Source organism: Sorex araneus, chromosome 9 (assembly GCF_027595985.1).
Source record: "Sorex araneus isolate mSorAra2 chromosome 9, mSorAra2.pri, whole genome shotgun sequence".
Lineage (NCBI taxonomy): Eukaryota > Metazoa > Chordata > Mammalia > Eulipotyphla > Soricidae > Sorex > Sorex araneus.
Window position 1 is genome coordinate 51,333,024 of NC_073310.1, and position 20,433 is coordinate 51,353,456.

General features: G+C 36.2%; 1 protein-coding gene across 5 annotated transcripts in view; it reads left to right on the plus strand.

Annotated features, from left to right (window-relative positions):
- The window catches only part of ZNF438 (zinc finger protein 438), a 179,471-nt gene that overhangs the window by 133,282 nt on the left and 25,756 nt on the right, over positions 1–20,433 (plus strand). For 4 of the 5 annotated variants that reach the window (XM_055147461.1, XM_055147465.1, XM_055147463.1 and 1 more), the window contains 2 exons: positions 5,255–5,332; positions 9,171–9,238. In XM_055147461.1, coding sequence (XP_055003436.1) covers positions 9,202–9,238 — 37 coding nt within the window. In that variant the 5' untranslated portion in view covers positions 5,255–5,332; positions 9,171–9,201. The remainder of the gene's footprint in view (positions 1–5,254; positions 5,333–9,170; positions 9,239–20,433) is intronic. The other variant, XM_055147464.1, reaches the window with a different exon arrangement.

A 20,433-nucleotide genomic window follows, 5' to 3' on the forward strand; every position in this document is an offset into this window, starting at 1 on the left:
ATAAAAATTTATTATATAGATTATCTTTCAATATCCTATCTACAGGTTATTGTATAGATATTAAATATACTAGTCAATTGAATATATTCTATGATTTATAGAAGAGCATATTTATAGAAATTGAATATATTCTATGATTTATAGAAGAGCATATTTATAGAAATATAATCAATATATCCTTTGGTACCAATTTGGTGATGGAGCGATAGCACAGTATGTAGGGTATTTGCCTTGCACATGGCCAACCCAGGTTTGATTCCTCCGTCCCTCTCAGAGAGCCTGGCAAGCTATCAAGAGTATCCCGCTGGCACTGCAGAACCTGGTTACCCGTAGTATATTCAAAATGCCAAAAACAATAACAACAAGTCTCACAATGGAGACGTTACTAGTGCCCGCTTGAGCAAATCGATAAGCAACAGAATGACAGTGATACAGTGACAGTGATACAGTGATTAAGTAGTTAATTGAATAAATGATGAATACTGCTACTAATCATAATTTATGTACTGTAAAGTTATGTTATAGCAATTATGGTATCTTAACAGAATTGTGCCTTAAGGCACTCATACATGCAAAGATCTTGAGAAATTTCATCATTGTTTACCATACTCCACACAGAACAGGAGAAAAATGCTTTCATTTCAGTTATTTCATTTAATGTGAGTGGTTTGAACCCACCCATGAAAAGACATAGTGTGACTGGATAGATCAGAAAATTGAACCTAACCTTCTGCTACCTAAGAGACACATTGGAACCATCAAGATAAACAAGTAAGAGGCTGGAAAATAACTCTACATGCAAATAGTAGACCTATAAGGGCAAGTAGACTTTATACTAAAAAAGATACTAAAAGACAGAGATGATCATTGTATAATAATCAAAAGATATATTCATCAAGAAGACTTAGCACTCATCAGCATGTACACACAAAACCAGGAACCATCAAGATGTGTAGTACAAGAACCAATAGACCTGAGGAAATTATTGACAGTAACATTAATAGTACTAGGAAATTTTAATACCACCCTCTCACTATTGAATAAATCAACCAGGCAGAAAATCAATAAAGAAGTAAAGGCAGTAAATGAGGACATGGAAGAATTGGACTTAATAGACAGCTGCAGAACTCTCCATTTCAAAAAGCTAGTGCATCTGGGTCATTCTCTAAGGTAAACCACATCTGTGCTTCTAAAGCAAACTTACATAAAATTAAGAAAATAGAAATCCTATAAAGAATCTGCTTTGATTACAATGCTTTGATTGTGAAAATTAACCATAAACATAAAACTGAGAAAAATTCAAACATCAGCACACTACTTAACCACAACTGGGCCAAAGAGGAACTCAAAGAAGAAATACAAAGAACCCTGGATACAAATGAAGATAAAAACACGACTGCCTGAACTTACAGCACACAGCAAAAGTGGTATGAGGAGCGCTGCTCATAGCAGTACTTTATACTGCTAAGGAAACAAAAACAGGTACAAATAGGGCCTGGAAAGATAGTACAGCAGGTAGTGTACTTGCCTTGTCAACCTAGGTTCAATCCCCTGAATTCCATGATTCCCAGAGAACCACAGGAATAATTCCTGAGTACAAAGCCATGAGTAACCCCTAACCAGCACCAGCTGGGAATAAACCTTACCTCGAATCTCAAGAAACTAGAAACTAGAACACTAAACAGGCTCCAAAGTTAGTAGCAGGATGGAAATACTAGAGATCTAAGCAGAAGTCAATTAACATGGAAATAAAAAACACAACACAAAAGATTAGTGAAATGATGAGCTTATTTTTTTTGTCTGAGAATTAACAAGACTGACAAATACTTGGCCAAATTCACAAAGGAAAAAAAAAAGATGACTGTTAAGTAAGATTATAAATGGAAGGGGGGGAAATTAGAACAAATACCTCCGAAATACAAAAGATCATACAAGATTACTATGAACAACTTTATGTCACTAATATGGGGACTCTGGAAGAAATGGATAAATTTCGAGAGTCTTACAACCTCCAAGACGATATCACAAGGAAATAGAAATATTTGAATAAGACCTATTGTTATTGAGACAGTCAAGATAGTAATTTAAAAAACAATAATCTCCCTAAGGGACTGGAGCAATAGCACACCGGGTAAGGCGTTTGTCTTACACACTGCCGGCCCAGGTTCGATTCTTCTGCTTCTCTTGGAGAGCCAGGCAAACTGCCAAGAGTATCTCACCGCAAGGCAGAGCCTGGCAAGCTACCCGTGGCATATTCAATATGCTAAAAACAATAACAAGTCTCACAGTGGAGACATTACTTGTGCCCGCTTGAGTAAATTGATGAGCAATGGGATGACAGTGACACAGTGAATCACCCTAAGAACAAAAATTTAGGGCCGGGTAGGTTCACCACTGAATTCTTTCAAATCTTCAAAAGAAGAGCGACCACGAATCCTTTGTTTTGGTTTGGGGATCACACCCAAAGGTGCTCAGGGCTTACTCCTGGCTCTGCAACAGGAATCACTGCTGGCAGGGCTGGGTCGGGGGAGGGAAGGATAAAACTCAAGTAGGCCACATGTAGGCAAGCACCGGCCCTTTGTACAACATCTCTCAAGTTGGTATTATATTTAAAAATTACCCTTTGTCTTCTGGCATCCTTTTTTTCTAGAACATTTAAAGAATGACACTATTTCCAGCCAATCAGAAGATGCAATATTATGGCTATTGAGATACTTTTCTTAATAAGCGTTAGTTGTACTTATTATACAGTTTACTTTTTTATGATTATAATAGAATTAAACACAACAGTGTTTTGTGTAGTAGAAAAACAATAGGCTCTGCTCAACTGAATTATCTTACCTTAAATATTAACCACGATATTGTGGATACAATTGAAATTACTGTCATGACACTTCTTATTGAACATTACAACTTTTCAAAACAATCGAAATAAAATATTATACTTTTTTTCTTACTGAAAAGACGGTATTTGTTCAATGGAAAAACTTAATACTAGTCCATAAGCATTAAAAAGAAGGTAGAAAGATTAGAGAGATAGTTCAACATGTTGGCTATTTGCCTTGATTGTGGCCCATTTGGAATTGATCCCCTATACCCCCATAGGGTTGAGGAAGGAAGAAAGAGGGAGGGAGGGAGGGAGGGAGGGAGGGCAGGAATCAACCAGAGATAGCCTTTATAAAAAAAATTATTGAATCACCGTGAGATAGTTACAAGCTTTCATGTTTGGGTTACAATCACACAATGATCAAACACCCATTCCTTCACCAGTGCACATTCCCCATCACTGGTATCCCCAGTATACTCCCACTTTAGCCTTTTTAACTGTATCTCACGGTGATTCAGTTAAAAAAAAAAGTTTTTTAAAAAAAGAGATAAGGGCTGGATGGATAATACAGCGGGTAGGGTGTTTGCCTTGCACTCAGCTGACACACATTCAGCCCCTGGCATTCCATATGGTCCCCCAAGCACCGACAGGGGTAATTCCTGAGCACAGAGCCAGGAGTAACTCCTGAGCATCGCCGGATATGACCCAAAAATAAAAAAAAGATATATCCTTTTTAGGCATTTTTAATATTTGGTACTTTTTCATGCATGAATCGGGGAGAGCAACCATACTGCTCTTTAACAAATCCCTTTTATACTAAACTAAAACATCAATTTTTCATCTCTGTGCTTATGTATTCTTAAATACAAAGCATTATATTGGGCACTCAACACGCATGTTCTCCTGAGCATTGCTGGAAACAACTATTGTCACAAGTGACCTTCCTGTAAGCTGCTGAGGATTACTGGAGGTTCATCCCCCCACCAAAAAAAAAAAAAAAACGAAGAAAAAATCAGAGAGAAAGAAAACATTATAATTCGTTGTACAGACACACTAATAATTTACTTAGAAATATAAATTTTTGTTTTAGTTATTTATTTAGTTATTTGGAGAGGTCATGGTAGCAGTGCTGGGGACTATACGGTACCCTTTTTATAGTAATAGTGGCATTTTAGTCTATCATCACCAGTGTATAAAACTTTCAGTTTATCTATATTTTTTTCTTGTTTGAAATTTCAGCCATTTTAGTAGGTTGTGTGATGCTTTTTTATGGTATTAATTTACATTTATTCAGTAACAAATAGTATTGAACATCCTTTCATGCCCTTGGTTTGCAAGTCATATATCTGTTTTGGTCAAATATTTCAAATTTTTTGCCCATTTCTTTAAAAATTACACTGTTTACTTCTTAATGGGTTTAGAGAGTTCTGTATTCTGGAAACAATTTTTATTCTTTTCAATTTTCTCTTACTATATAACTTGTCTTTTCATTGTCTTAACTGTCTTCTGAATAACAAATTTGACTTTTTGTTTCTTTTTTTACTTTAATTTGTTAGTGTGTGGATTATATATGTTTCAGATGCCTATTGAGATCTCTTTGCCTACTGACATCATAGTGTGACATCATAGTGTTTTCTTTCTGAAGTTTTTCAGTTTTAAATTTAGATTTGTAATGCCTTTTGAATTCTGTGAGGTGTGGTGATTGTCTCACACTTTGTTGTTGTTAGCATATTGAATATATGCCATTTATTGAAATGACTCTCTTTTGTTCACTGCACCTTTTTTTTTTCCTGCACCTTTATAAAAGGTCAACTGGAACACTTGTCTGTGTGTGTGTGTGTATGTAAAAGAATATTTTATTATTTTTTCAATATTATCTACTGTATTTTCTACAGTGTTGTCAGTTGGTTCATTCCTGGTATTGGTCATTTATTTTTTCTTTCTGCTGTCCAATTTGACCAAAAGCTTATTAGTTGCTATTACTAAGAATTATATTCTCAATGAATCTGCTTTTTTTCCTTTTTATCCACTTTAATTTTATCTATTTTACTATTTATTCTAATTCTTATACTTGCTTTGGATTTAACTTGCTTTTTCTAGCTTTAAGATGGAAACAGGTTTTTTTATATGAGCCTTACTTTCTCTTCTAATATAGATGTTTAGTGCTCTAAAATTTCCTCCATTTTTTGCTTTAATTGGTTCACACAAATTTTAGTACATTATATTTGCATTTCATTCAGCTCAAAATATGTCCTAATTTTTCAATTGTGTTGGGTAGAATGTTCTACCAGTGTCAATTAGGTGTAGTTGACATTTAGTGTTAGTATAGTTGATATCTAGTGTTCAGATCTCTAATATTTTAAGTTATTGTATCTACTTTTTATTTTTTACAAATAATTTACTAATATTGTCTCTTTCTTTTTACAGTTCCATATGTTCTTGCTTCATGGGTTTGGAAGCTTAGATATTATGAACATAAACATTTAGGATTATTATATCCTCTTGGTGAGTAGATAATTTTATAATTATATCTCTGGTAGCATTCTTTGCTTTTAAAATTTTTGCTACTAATATAAACATTTCACCTGATAGTAACATAAGCATTCTTTTTGAGTAGAATGTTTATATTAGTATTCTGACACTATAAATATTCTTTTGACAGTATTTTTTACTGACATGTATTTTTTCCCTCATTTTTGTAATCTATTTGTATTTTTATATTTGAACTTATAAGAAAATTTTAGTTTGGTCTTGCTATTTTTAATCCATCTATATCTTATAACTCAGATATTAGTTAATTTTCTTTGAATATGACTAATGATATGATTAGGTTATGGTTAGTGTATTATCTCATTGAGTATGATTAGTATGTCATCTTTTTAGACATATTTGCCATCCATTCTCTGTTCTTTACTGTTTCTTGAAAATCTGAATATTTTTGTATTTCATTTAGTTGTGGTTATCTTATTAGCTAAGCATATTAGTTTCATGATTTTACCTGTTTAACTGATTATAATATGCTTTCTGGTGGTAATATACCACATAACAGGTAGTAAAAGACATGATTTCTCTTCTCAACTTTTTTCCTACCAAAACCATAACTGGCAATTAACAATAATGGGATCAGAGGTGGAAGGGAAGGAAGTTGTACCAGAATGGACAATGGGATGGATGAAGGGGAAGTCATGGGCACTTTGGTGGAGAAGTGGGGTGCAGTAACTTTGTATATAGGTGTCAGAAACTTGAACACTACTGTAACCCCTGTCACTTAAACTGTAATAAAAAAGATATACTTCCCATGTTGTTTCCATTCCTAGTATTTTTCCTTAAGCCAAATCCTAATCTAGCATCTTGTTTCTTCTTTCTGAAGGACTTGGTTTAACATTTCTGGGTGTGTTGGTGATATATTGGTCTAGTCTTTGTGTGAACAAAATGTCTTTATTTCTCTTTATTTTTGAACAAGTCTCACAATAGAGATGTTACTGGTGCCCATTTGAGCAAATCGATGAACAACAGGATGACAGTGCTACAGTGCTACAGTTCTATTTTCTCAGGACATATTTGGTTTCCAAATGCAGCTTTTTTAATCTTTCTATGGCTTTACTCAAATCTGGAAAAAAGTTATGCCTTAATTTTTTAAAATAATTTTTCTGTCCTTTTGTCTCTCCAATTCCTAAAATATTAGACTACTTAAAATTGTTTTATCACTCACTGATTATCAGATTATTTTAATACTCTCTTTTTTCCTGAGTCACATTTTAATGGTCTCTAGTACAATGAGTTCAAATTTGCTAACATTCTCTTCCAACATTTTTCATATGCCATTAATCCATTCTTGCATATTTTATCTTATATATTCTTATTCTAGTCTCTGGAAATTTTACTAGGGTTTAAAAATATTTTTTCTGTTCTCACGGGTATGGTGTTGGAATTATGTGCATGAGAAACCATTGTAAACCACAGGATTTCAATTAAAAAATGTAAAGAATATAAAAACATTAATTTGAAAAGAAAAACATCTTTTATGTCTGTGCTTCATTTTTTAGGCATATAAAATACAGTCATTCGTTTGTCTTTGCAAAATCTAAGGTCTGGGTCAGTTCAGGACTAGCTTTTATAATTGTTTACATTTTAGCCCAGATTTTCCTGCTACTTTGTGTGTTTGATTATTTTTTAATTTATGTAATGCGTTAAGAATTTTGCTTTGCAGTTTGATGTAAACTTTTATGATTGTCTATAGCTGTTCTTAAGCTATGTTCTGATACACAATTTAGACAGGTCAGAAACAGTATGATCGAGCCTTTTAGGTCTGCTTCTACAATTTGTTATATGAAACCAAAATCCTACTATATTTAGATCTAGTTTATTTCCTCTTTCTAAGTCCAGATCTGTCTTTGTACTCTTACCAGGGTTCTTCAACATGGGAATTTTTTCATTCTGGCTAGTAGGAACAGACTTTAATATCTGTTTAGCACAGAGAACACTGATCACAGACCAACATGGCAATACTCACGGAAGAGTTGGAAGTATTAGGAGAATCACTGAAACTTGATGCAGCGATACCAAGGGAGCATGTTACTGAGAAGATGATGCTGATGATAGGCTGTACCACAACCTTCCACTGTAGGGGAAACATAGTATCCAGGAAATGCAGTAAAGAAAAGCATGACAAAGTGAGATGTGTATGTGTATATACATACACAGACACATATATGTATATATATATATGTATACACATACACACACATATATATGTGTGTGTGTATATATATATACTGTCATCCCGTTGCTCATTGATTTGCTCGAGCGGACACCAGTAACATCTCCATTGTGAGACTTGTTACTGTTTTTGGCATATCGAATATGCCACGGGGAGCTTGCCAGGCTCTGCCTTGTGGGTGAGATACTTTCGATAGCTTGCCAGGCTCTCTGAGAGGGACAGAGTAATTGAACCCGGGTTGGCCACATACAAAGCAAAAGCCCTACCCACTGTGCTATCACTCCAGTTAGCCATATAAAATATAGTTATTGGTTTAACTTTTTTTTAAGAGGGAAATAGTTTGTTTGTTTTTTTAAGAGGGAAATAGTTGCACATGTGCATGTAGATAGACTTGTTTTTGCGGAGGGTCCACCTCGTTGGTACTCAGAGATCATTCCTGGCTGGCTTGGGGGAGCCATATGGGATACTGGGGATCATGCAGGCCAGCTGCATGCAAGGCAACTCCCTAGCCACTGTACTATCACTCTAGCCCCCCAGAAGTGAGTCATATATATAGAATCAAATACTACTTATCCATTTTGAAAAAGAATGAAATACTGCCACATGTGTGTGGAGGAATCTTGAGAGGCCTTGTGCTTAGTGAAATAATCCAGAGAAAGTGAAATAGTGCATGATCTCACATAAATCAGGTTTCCAGACAGAGAACAGACTGCTGATGCCAGAGGCAGAAACAAGAGGGTAGCTGGTCTTGTAAAATGGGTAGAGTGGGTCAAAAGATATAATCTCCCACATACAAAGTAAGTTCTGGGGATGTGCAAAGCACAACTATAATTAATAATACCATATGACGTATTTGAAAGTTGCTAAGAATAGATTGTTGAAGTTTTCATCACAAGAAAATAATGGCAACATGTATGGTGACAGTTACTAACTAGATATATGATCATTTCCTATGCGTCCATACACCCGGTCACTGTGCCGTGTCTCTGTACTTTCTCATTTTTCTTGCCATGAACTTTTCTATGTGTTTCTGTTTTATAGGATTGCAATCCTATTAGGGGGTTGTAATCCTAGTATATGTTTTTTTAGTATGTTCTGTATCAACATATTCCTTGTTTCTACATCATCCTTATAATTACATTTTAATGACAGTATTAAGTTTTATCAAATGATTATATTGTAATTACCTTTATATACATTGTTAAGCATTTTCATTATGTATTTATATGAAACAATTATCAGACAGGGTTATTTTTAGAGAAGCTTATCTTTGCCTTCATGCTTATTTCCCTGGCACTATGAGACCACTTTAGATCCCTTTCCATGTATTATTGCTTCCCTTCCCAGCCCACAAAGACATATTAGGTAAAATACAAAATCCTGAATATATATATATATAATATTTGTTAAAGACATCAGTATATTGATAGTGTGGTCTATTTCTTCAGTGTTTAAAATTGTACTCTAAAACAAATATAGTTGTGTTAACTAAGTACATCTCAATAAAGAGCAAAATAATAAATGATATAAGTATATTTTTTAAAAGTTTCTATCTGGGTTTTTAAGTATTTATTATGGTAGCATCTCAGTTTGTAAGTATTGTTCTTGCTTCATCATTTTTAGGGAGGTGACTCCTCAAGTCATATACTTCACAATGCAGAATTCTTTGTCAGTACCACCAAGAGATCAAGGTAAGGAAAATGGTATTGTATAAATTGTTTCACTTGATATATTTAATGTTACCATCCTTTGACCAGAAGGATTAATATCAGATTACTATTAATTCAGATTAATATCGTGAAACCTAGAAAATGAAAGCTACTTCTGTCACCTTTGAGGTCTTTTGAGGGGCGAGGAGGAGGTCGGAGAACTTTGGGCCAAACCCAGCAGTACTTAGGGGCTACTCCTGGCTCAGCTGACCGCATGGAAGGCAAGCACCTTCACCCCTGTGCTATCTCTCCACTCCCATGTCTTCTTTTTGAAATCAAGGCTAGCTCATTCAAACAAAGCTCATACAGCCTAGCCTGTTGGCTGGCACTTGGCTAGCACTAATAGATGTCAAATGGAATTATAGGGAGTGTTGACTTTAGGAAAGCAAACCACATGTTTTTAGAGAGAGATCTATATATAGTGTATAGTATATGTATATATAGTTAGTTATATATAGTATACATGCACACATATTTATAGTCATACATGTATGTTTTTAAAATGTACATGGAGGGGCTGGAGCAATAGCACAGTGGGTAGAGCATTTGCTTTGCATGTGGTCGACCCAAGTTCGATTCCCAGCATCTCATATGGTCCTCTGAGCACCACCAGGGATAATTCCTGAGTGCAGAGCCAGGAGTAACCCCTGTGCATTGCTGGGTGTAACCCAAAGAGCTAAAAAATAAAATGAAATAAAATGCACATGGAGAGAAAAGATATTTGCTTATTGGTCTCTTTGAACTGTTTCCTCTAATAATTATTTTAAAAGAAATAAAGGAAAACTTTCTCTTTTTTGTACTTTAAAGGCAGATTTGGGGGCAGGATGTCACCAGGCAGCACTTGTAGGATCTAGGGGCCACTCCTGTTAGGACTCCACTCAGCTGTGCAAGCCAGATCATGTCGTGCTGTACCCCAGGGGCGGGGGGCCTGCTCAAGCCCAGCACAGACAGACATGAGGGGGCTGGTGGGACCCAGGATTGAACTTGGTCCTGTGCATAACCCAGACTTGCGCTCTAGTTCTCTGAGCCATCCCCCCAGCCCAGAAAATCATGACTTTAAATAAATAAGAAAAAACTTCTAGAGTCTTCCAAAGAACAGTTTACAGATAAATGTTTTTTCAAAGTTTAAAAAAGGAAAGAGAAGAAAATGTTTCCCTGTAAAAGGTTAAACTCTACCCTCTACCCATTAGGAAAGAAGTCAAGTCTTTCACCTGCTCTAAACATGTTGTTTAGCACATGGAAGGGACGTTTTGGTGTGTGTGTGTGTGTGTGTGTGTAAATGTTTTTAATTACATTGGCTTAGTGAAGGATGTGCCTTTTAGTGAATGGAGGGAATTTACTGTCAAGAACCTTCAACTGGAGGAAATATTCTTTGGTCTCCTTATCAAAAAAGAACTCATTAAGAATAGAATTTAGGTTTGAAACTCAATTCCACCTTTGAATTAATATTGACCTCACCTTTCTCATTTCTAATACATGTCAGTTACCCAGCATATTTCTTTTTGCAGAATAGACACATATAAGAAGATGAGATGATAGTGGCTATTTTTCTTAGTAGTAAGTTATTATTTTTGAGTTTTTCTCTCTCCCTCGGGGCTGGTGCAATGTGACAAAACATGGGCCTCCAGCTCAGGCTGCAGATTGGCCGTAGTGGACCAAGCATGTCTCAAGGGAAACCCATAGAAAGTAAACACAGCCTCAATCCCTTGGCTTGGTTCCTGTTCAGACACCGAAGGAAAGAGTTAGAATCCTTGAGACCCATCCATGATACGGCCTTGGACTCTCGGGCAAGAGAGGAGATGGGAATGGGAGAAAGGAGAACACACCCTACTGAAGAGAACAAATTGCATTCCTTTAAGTGTTCTGGTGTCCGGATGCAGAAGAGTTGTGCAGTGGCAGCTGGTGAAGGGCTTGGAAACCTGGTGTTCTTTCTTCTCACACCGTCATCTAAGCAAGCTAGGAGAGATGTGACTCTAAAGAGTGTTAGATTAAATGTCAGGGGGAGGGAAAAACTGGCTTCTCATTCACAACTTCTTCTGACCAGCTGTGGAAAATTTGCCCTTAGCTTCCGTTTCCCTAATAGTTAAGCCATAAAAAGGAAAGCCATTCTTTTCTAACTCTGACTCTGACTAACTAAGCAATACACTTCTACACCTCTTGCCTACTTCGCTTCCCATCAAGGTTTCATTTGCTTTTATGCTTTATTACAGTGAAGGCGCAGGAGGTACTAGAATTGAACCCAGAGCTTTTCATGTTCAAAGTATCTGTTCAACCATTTGAGCCATATTCCCAGTCCATTTCTGTTGACCATTCTAGGCTCTCGTGTAAGTTTAGTTTCCTCCATAGATATGACCACAAAACAGAATCCATTTGAACCTCATAGGTTCAACAGCTTCAGTAAATCCATCATGGTTTTTTTTTTTTCCGTAAAACCAAAGCTGCTTAAATCCTGTTTGTGCTGTTAAAACAACTACAATGTTTCAATTAATCATGTGGCTCTGGTATGCTAATCATTCTACCTATAGCTTTATGTCCTTTCATTGATTTAATTCTCACAGTCAGATATTATCTTTCAGGGGACAGGGGAAGGAAGGAGGAACACATCTGGTATGCTCAGGGCATACTTCTGGCACTGAGTTCAGGGATCATTCCGGGCAGGGTCAGGGGACCACATGTGGTACCATAGATTGAACCCAGATGGGGTATATGCAAGGCAAGAGCCTTTCCCATGGTACGAGACTCTCTTTCCAGATCAGATCGCATCTTTGTTTTATTTTTTTTTCGGGTTGTTTTTTTTTTTTTGCATCTTTGTTTTAAATACTCTGGAGAGGAGGCATTTTTCCGAGATCACAACCAGGGGCTGGAGGGATAGTATGGGTGTTGAAGTTCTTGTCTTGCACTCGATCCACCCCAGCACCACAGGGCCTGAGCAGTGCCACACTCTCATTGAACTGCTGAGCCCACTGCCAGGAATCACCAGGTGGGTCCCCCACGCTGCCTGAGCAGCCCCCACCAACATCTCTCCCACCAAAGAGATCCCCAGCCAGCTAAGTAACTGAGCTAAGATGGAAACCCAGGTGGGTCAAAATCCAAAGCTCACCTTTGTCCCTTATGTCACAGTAAATGTATTAAGAGTATTTGAAATTTCTTTTTAGGTCATCCCCCTTTTTGGCCACTAATCAAAGATATTAGGCTTATTTATATTTGAATATTCAGAACTACTTTTAAACTAGATATAAAATAGCTTGTAGTGTAAAAAGTCACAACAATCAGGAAAAAATTGTGTCATATAATAAAGTCTAAGGATTGCCTAACTTTTAAATTATTTGCTTTATCTGCACATATGCTGTGTGTGTGTATGTGTGTGTTCTGGAATATTACTACTTCCTTTTTTTTTATTAGTGAATCACTGTGAGACAAAGTTACAGACTTACAAGTTTTCATGCTTACGTTTCAGTCATACAATGATCGAGTACCCATCCCTCCACCAGTGCCCATTTTCCACCACCAATGGTCCCAGCATCCCTCCCACCACCCCCCCTTTCCCCTTTACCCCACTCCGCCTCTGTGGCAAGGCATTCCCTTTTTCTCTCTCTCTCTCTTTTTGGGTGTTGTGATTTGCTACAGAGGTATTAAGTAAGCATCATGTTCAGTCTATAGTCTATTTTTAGCCTGTATCTCCCATCCCTAGTGGACCCGCCTCCACCCTTTGCTTGGTGATCCCTTCTCTATCAGAGCTACTTCTTCACCTAGCATGTGAGGCCAGCTTCCAAGCTGTGGAGTAATCTTCATGGTACTTATCTCCACTATTCTTCCCCCCCCCCATCTCCACTATTCTTGAGTGTGAGTCTCCCATTCTGTTACTTTATATTCCACAAATGAGTACAATCTTGCTATGTCTGTCCCTCTCTTTCTGACTCATTTCACTTAACATGATACTTCCCATGTTGATCCACCTATATGCAAATTTCATGACTTCATCTTTTCTAACAGCTGCATAGTATTCCCTTGCGTAGATGTACCAAAGTTTCTTTAACCAGTCATCTGTTGGAATATTGCTACTTCTTAAGGAAGAAAAATATCAGATTTATTACTTATGATTCTGATTATATAATTGAGCAAAATCATTTATTAAAAGGGCTGGACATATGCCGATTATAAATTATATACTCTCTTATCTAATAAGCCATTTTATATCTCTGTGTATTGAATCTCAGACTTGTAAGCACACATATTATGCATATTTATGCATGAATTTTAGGTAGAACAGCACCAGCAGAGTTATGGGTTCAAGGAAAATATGCATAACATACTATATCCTAACAAAATGTCCAAAAGTCGAAACAGATTGAAAGATCTCCAAGGTTAATATAAGGAACTATGTCAAATACTATGAGGAATTAAAAGATAAATCTTATAGGAACTGTGCTTTTATGAAACACACAAAATCCTGTTAGAACAACAGACACTTATATAATTAACTAAAATGCAGCATGTCAGATTTGATGCTAGATGTGAATATGATGTTCTTTGAGAAACTCGATGAAGCTCGAAGAACAATTTTCAGAATGATAAGAAAATACAACAGAGGGAATTGACATTTGCTCTGGACATTTATACACATGTGTGAAATCCACCAAGTGGATTTTAGGGGCCAGGGGATATTGATTTGATGATAGAAACTAGAGCTAAGTAAACATTCTATGGCTTCTATTTAAATGTTTTCTAATTTTTTTATAAAGAGAATAATATTATAATAATACTCCAGTGATAATTTGCTTCAAATTAAAATCTTCCAATTATAATTTAATATCATCTTTCCTTTGTAGAATCTCCAGTTCATTAGGCCTACTTTATTACAATTTTACCTTTCCTGCATTTAGGATTTGTGCACATTATTTCTCCCCAAATCTTCAGAGATGGGTTTTTTAATTACATTCTTTTTTTGTTTGATATTTTCAAATGATAAACTTAAAGAAGTGTAATGTAATGTCTTAGATGGACCAAATCATGGCAAGTGATAAATGATGTTTTTGAAAAGTGCTTGAAAACAGCTTAATAAGGCCAACGACATTTTGGTCACTTCTACTTTAAATTTGCCGAAGGAAAGACAAAACTACCACAGTGACTGAAAATGCAAATGAATTTATTTACTTGCCAGATAAGGAAGCACACAAGTGAGCAACTGTCAAATGGTTCTCTAACAGGGACAATTTATGTTTTTTATGTGCTAGAAGGAAGTTCACTGTGGTTATGCCAATTAGGGACTGAAGTTTGCACCTTGGAGAAGGAAGGATGAATTTTAAGTCCCCCACACAGTTGGTTAAAACAAGTGCCACTGTTCACGGGTCAGAGGAGTCTTGATTTAAATCCAGAAGGGTCTATTTTCACTGGAGTTTCTCAGAAGTCTTAAGTCTCTCTCAGCTTCACCATTCTTGCCATTTCCTAGGCACGTCTGCTGCAAGCTGACAGGAATCTTTGACCACTTTTCCCAACTCTGTCATAACATTTGTATTGTGTAAAGGCGGTTTTTCGATTGCGAGTTCTGTTTTTTATTGAGAGAAAATGGTAAGTCATGGGGGTGGGAAGCGAACAGACAGACACTCTGAGGCCAAAACACAACGGATCTTAGTGACTTCTCTGGCATCCTTGCAGGTAACTAAACATGCACTGCGCAACCTCTGATTTTCAAAGCAGGCCCATTCTTTGACTGAGAAAGCCAGAGCCATTACTATCTTGTGACTTCCGATCTTAATCTGTTAAACAAACAAAACCTATATTTTCTTATTTGAGAAAATATACTGAAAACGTGTTTTTTTTTTTTTAAAGCATCTGCTACAGAGACCAGGGAGATGGCTTTGAAGGACTGAATCTCGTGTTTGACATGTCCAGGCCCAGAGTCTGTCCCCTGCACATTGGCCTCCAGAGCACCACTGGGGAAGCCCGAAGTATAATAACCCTGGGTGGCCCCCAACACTCCTGGGAAGTTTCTCCCCCAAAACACAAATAATTATGACACGATTGAAAAATATACTGTTGGGTCTTATAGACATGTGAATACCATCTTTAATAGACCAACATTTTGGTATTAGTATAGTATTTTAGAATTCAAGTAAGGAACATGTGGGGCCCGGACAATAATAGTACAATGGGTAGAGCATTTGCCTTGCACACGGCCAACCTGAATTCCATCCCCAGCATGGCCCCTTGAGCACTTCCAGGAGTCATTCCTGAGTGCAGGGCTAGGAGTAACCCCTGAGCATCTCTGGGTACAGCCCAAAAAACAAACAAAAAGGAACATTTGGGATAGTCACTTAGTATTTTTTTTCTTAACTAAGAAAACCATCTTACTTACTTTAGACTCCTGAATTTTCTATCTTTGGCAGACTTCTGTATACAGCCTGGCATTTACTGGATTCCCGAAGACATATTAAGTTCTGTTGAAAAATGTTTAAAACTTTCAAAATTTTTTAAGTATATGACTTCGATGCTGTGAAAATATTTTAATCTTTGCTTTTTAATGAAACACCAAGCTGGAATTCGAAGGCCCATGTGTTCATTTAGCAAGTATTTATTGCCTTTGGAGAGGCAAGGAGTAAAGAGGAAAAAGGAAAAATGAAACCCAGACTAAGCACTACTCTCGGTTAGCTCAGTTTCAGGTCATAAAAGTAGACTGCCTGGCTAAGCGGGAGTTGACTTTTTATGAGTATTGACCTAAAAATGGCTTATTATCTAATCCACAGTCTTATTTGTGAACATATTAAAGCTGTTTCTCAAATTCCTTTCTATTTGTCCTTCTCCTGTCACCCCTCCCCTCCCTCATCACCCTTCTTTAGTGAGTGACCACTAAGCGAAGAGCTAGAAAGTTGAAATATGGTTATTTTGCCCTTCTTTTAGGTTCAGTGCTCTTAACCAAATCCATGGGCCAGTCCCAACATATTTTAAATGGGGATAATAGTTGCTCCCCTAATGTACTCCTTGAAACTGATACCATTGATTCTTATAATTCACAGGACTTAGTGCTTGACAAAAGCATGACAAATATTAAATTAGCAAATACGAAACCATGACATCTAGAAGAAATATGAGATTAGGTGAGCCTGCTGAGCCTGTTGTTACATTTCTATGATTAATTAATAGATAGTAATTAATAGATAATTAATAGGTAATTAATAGATGGTAGCCAAAATAGGACCTAGTTATAACCCCATGTAACATATGTAATATAACATATTATATATGTACATATATATGCACATATATATTTGGTTCCTTTACATGGAGCTCCTAGGCAATACTGTCATTCATGCTTGAATAAAATTTTCCTAACTCATTATTTCCATTAGCTTCATCACAGTCTTCTTATATTTGAAAACACTAGACACTGAGTTAGCACTAGGCTGACTTTGTCCTTTAAATACAAAGGACAAAAATGCAAAAAACACAGACCAGGAGTTAAAGCAAGAAGCAAAGCACCAGTAGCTGCGGAGACCACACACATTAGGCAGTTTCAGATTTTTTGCCTGCTGTGTTTCACAGGTTACCACCAAAGCGTCAACATGTCTTGCAAGTACATCCCAAATTAATGTTAGTAAGCAGGCAAATTCAAAAATATAAAATCTGTGAACACTTAAGATTGGCTGTACATGAATGAAACTTGCAAAGTTTTGTTTTGTTTCATTGTTTTTGTTTTGTTTTATTCTTTGGTTTGGGGACCACTTCTGGTGGTGCTCAGGGCTTACTCCTGGATTTGTACCCTGGGATCACTCCCTGAGTGGTGGGGCTTGGGGAACCATATGGGGTACTGTCAGGATTGAACCTGGGTCATCCAGGTGCTAGGCATGTGCCCTACCCACTGTACTAACTCTCTAGTCCTAAAATTTTAAAGAACAATATGAATCTCAGGATAACTTGCAGAATAAAATTTGGGTAACATTTCATAGATACAATGACGATGAACAAAGTTGATATTAAAACTTTCAAGTTAATGAAGTTATATTATCTGGAAGTGACTGCAAGCTCTTAGCTCAGTAAATTTGTAGCTCAGTAAAAGCTATAAATACAACTATTAGTGTAAATTATTTGACTCCCCAAGCCTTTATATGTAATGCACAGTAGCAAGGAGAACCACTGTAATTCAATGCTTTGCATTTTGTGGTTAGCATGGCTTTGTGACCTCCTTATTGAGGGGAACACATTCCCTATGTATTACCAAAATATTATGTTTCCAAATATGTGACATTCATATGGAAACATTTTGATCTTAACTAGTGGTGTAAATGCTGTTCTTGGACTTTTGGTACCATTTTATGTTGCAGACCAAGTACAAATTGACGTTTTCAAGCTGGTTTTGGTTAACTTCTTAAATGTTGGAAATTGGAACTTCCAATGTAATAACCTCTACAAAATACCAAGATTGGTTATTAGTATGTTAGGCTGTTGACAGAAGTACAAATGGAAAACACACACACTTCTAGAAATATCCTCGTAGAACAAAATGGAACTAACCTGGGTGGTCTAAAATCTCTCAGCAGATAGACTTATATTAAAAGTTATTTTCCTGTTTGGGGACAAAATCCTAGCACTTGGGATATTCTCATTAGTAAACTTAAATTCTGTTATTTTTGTTGTTGTTGTTGTTTGAAATAGTCATATTCCTACTGCTTAGAAAGGCCACTCATTAGGTCACCTTTTGGGGCATGCATCAATGTTAGGATGGCCATTTGGCAGCAGAGTGTCTGAGAAACTCCAATTAACCATGTAAATATATTTCATAGCATCACTTCTCACTTTGTCAGAAACCCCGCTGCCTTTATATCATTAACATAAATGCAGGTGCAAATAGCGTTTATGTACTTTGATAGGAAGCAGTTGGAGACATTTCACTGTGGGACACAACACTTTCAGATTGTGTACATCTGTTCAAATAATGTATCCAGTCCCAGTGACATGAACACACGGATAGAAACATCTGCCCCTGAGACCATTTGCCATAGAGCAGATGCTTACATCTTTATTTATGCAGATGGTTGGTGTGATGAGTTGAGTGGGGATAAAAGCAAAAAAGTTTGACAGGTATTTAGGATGTTATACAAGCTGAAAATATAGGCAAAGCACTTTTGTTTGTAAAAGCCTACTACTTGGAGGAATAGAAATATTTCAGTCTAGTAATGCTCTTAATAAAGAAAGCGCATTGTTCTTGATTTTAATTAGCACCAAAATCATAAAGACATTAACAGAAATCCCAACCTCCAATTAATACTAGAAACAGCAACATGATTATATTATTTGATAAAATACTTCTGAATGATTTTGCATACATCTGTAAAAATAAGGTTCTGAAAAAATATTTTCTTTTTAAAAAAACTACAAGATAGTGTACTACAAGATAATTTTGTAACAATATTTTGTAAAGTTGGGGGTGAAATACAGAGTCTTTAAATGTAATTTATGATGTTCCATGAATACAAATTCAAGTTAAGTAAAATAAATTTCTAAAACATTGCATATTTATAAGATTTTGTCACGCATTTTATTTTTCTGTATCCTAATGCTTCTGACTAGTGACATTTTAATTATAATTGATATTTTATTAGGGTAAATTATGTCTGAGTGCTTTATTTTCAAATCTCCTTATTTTCAATTCTATTCTTGAACCTCTCATTCATGGGTCTGTCTCTTTTTATTCTCGTAAAGAAATGTTGATGAAGGAACAAACACCTGTCAACAGAAAGCAAGGCCCCACCAGATTTTATTTCTACTGTTACATATACGATAGAAAATCAGAGAATTAAACTTCACCTTGATGAGCAGTTCTCAAACTTTTTAGTTTCACAACATCTTTTCTTAAAATTATTGAGGATTCTAATGAACATATGTTTATGTTAGTTACATCTCGTGGTGTTTACATATGCAAGGTTATAAACAGAAAAATATTTATTTGTGAATTCATCTCCAGAGAACAAGCCCAGTATTTCTTTTTTATTTCTTTTTTAGAAAATTTTTTTTAATTTTATTGAATCTCTGTGAGATACAGTTACAAGCTTTCATATTTTAGTTACAATCATACAATGTTCAAACACCCATCCCTCTACCAGTGCACATTTCCCACCACCAGTCTCCCCAATATACCCCCTCTTTTCCACCCTCCCCCTGCCTCCCTGGCAGACAATTTCCCCCATACTCTTTCTCTACTTTTGGGCGTTATGGTTTGCAATACAGATACAAGCCCAGTATTTCTTTCTTTTTTTTTTTCTTTTTGGGTCACAACCAGCAATGCACAGGGGCTACTCCTTGCTCTGTACTCAGGAATTATTCCTGGCGGTGCTCAGGGGACCATATGGGATGCTGGGAATCAAACCCGGGTTGACTGAGTGCAAGGCAAACGCCCTACCCGCTGTGCTATTGCTCCAGCCCCAAGCCCAGTATTTCTTAATATAAATATTTTTATGGAATTGGCTGTATTTTTCAACACTAAAAATGAGAGATAAAAGTGATTTTTTTTACAAATACTTTTAAAAACTAGATTCCCTGAGATAACGTTTCTAATCAGGTCTTTTTTAGTGTGTTGTGACATGTTGCTTATTTTGTATGGACATACATGATGCAAATCTCTGTCTTTATAATAGCTCAAAAGGGGAAAGGATGTTTTCAAAATCTTTTCAGATACTAGGTGATGTATGTCACATAAAACATATTTGGTAACTTCTTGGAGTTTAGTTGTACTATTAAATATGAGATAATATCAATAATGTCTTATTTTCTGTTCATTTCTGTTCTCTTAACTGTCCATGTAGTATTGCATTGATCATTTGAAAAATAGTTTGAGTAGTTATATAGGTCTTTTATATATGTATATGTGGTCTTTAATGATGTTAATTTTCCCTCCACTCACATCTGAAAAATCATTAAGTATCAGAAAGCTTTAAATGCCCACTGATGGAGTCAGCTTTTCCAAAATTCTAATTCCCATTTGAAAGAATGATTTCTATTTTTTTGTATTGGCAACAGATAATGTCAGGTGTTTTTCCTTGTAGTGACAAGCTCCATTTGTTCATTTTTGAGAAAAGATTTGCCAAATACCCGAGTCTGAATCAGTTCTTTCAACATATGTCTGTCAGATGTTCTTTCAAGTAAAAATGTATCCCGTGAAAAAAGCAGCTGGTTGGGTCTCGCTG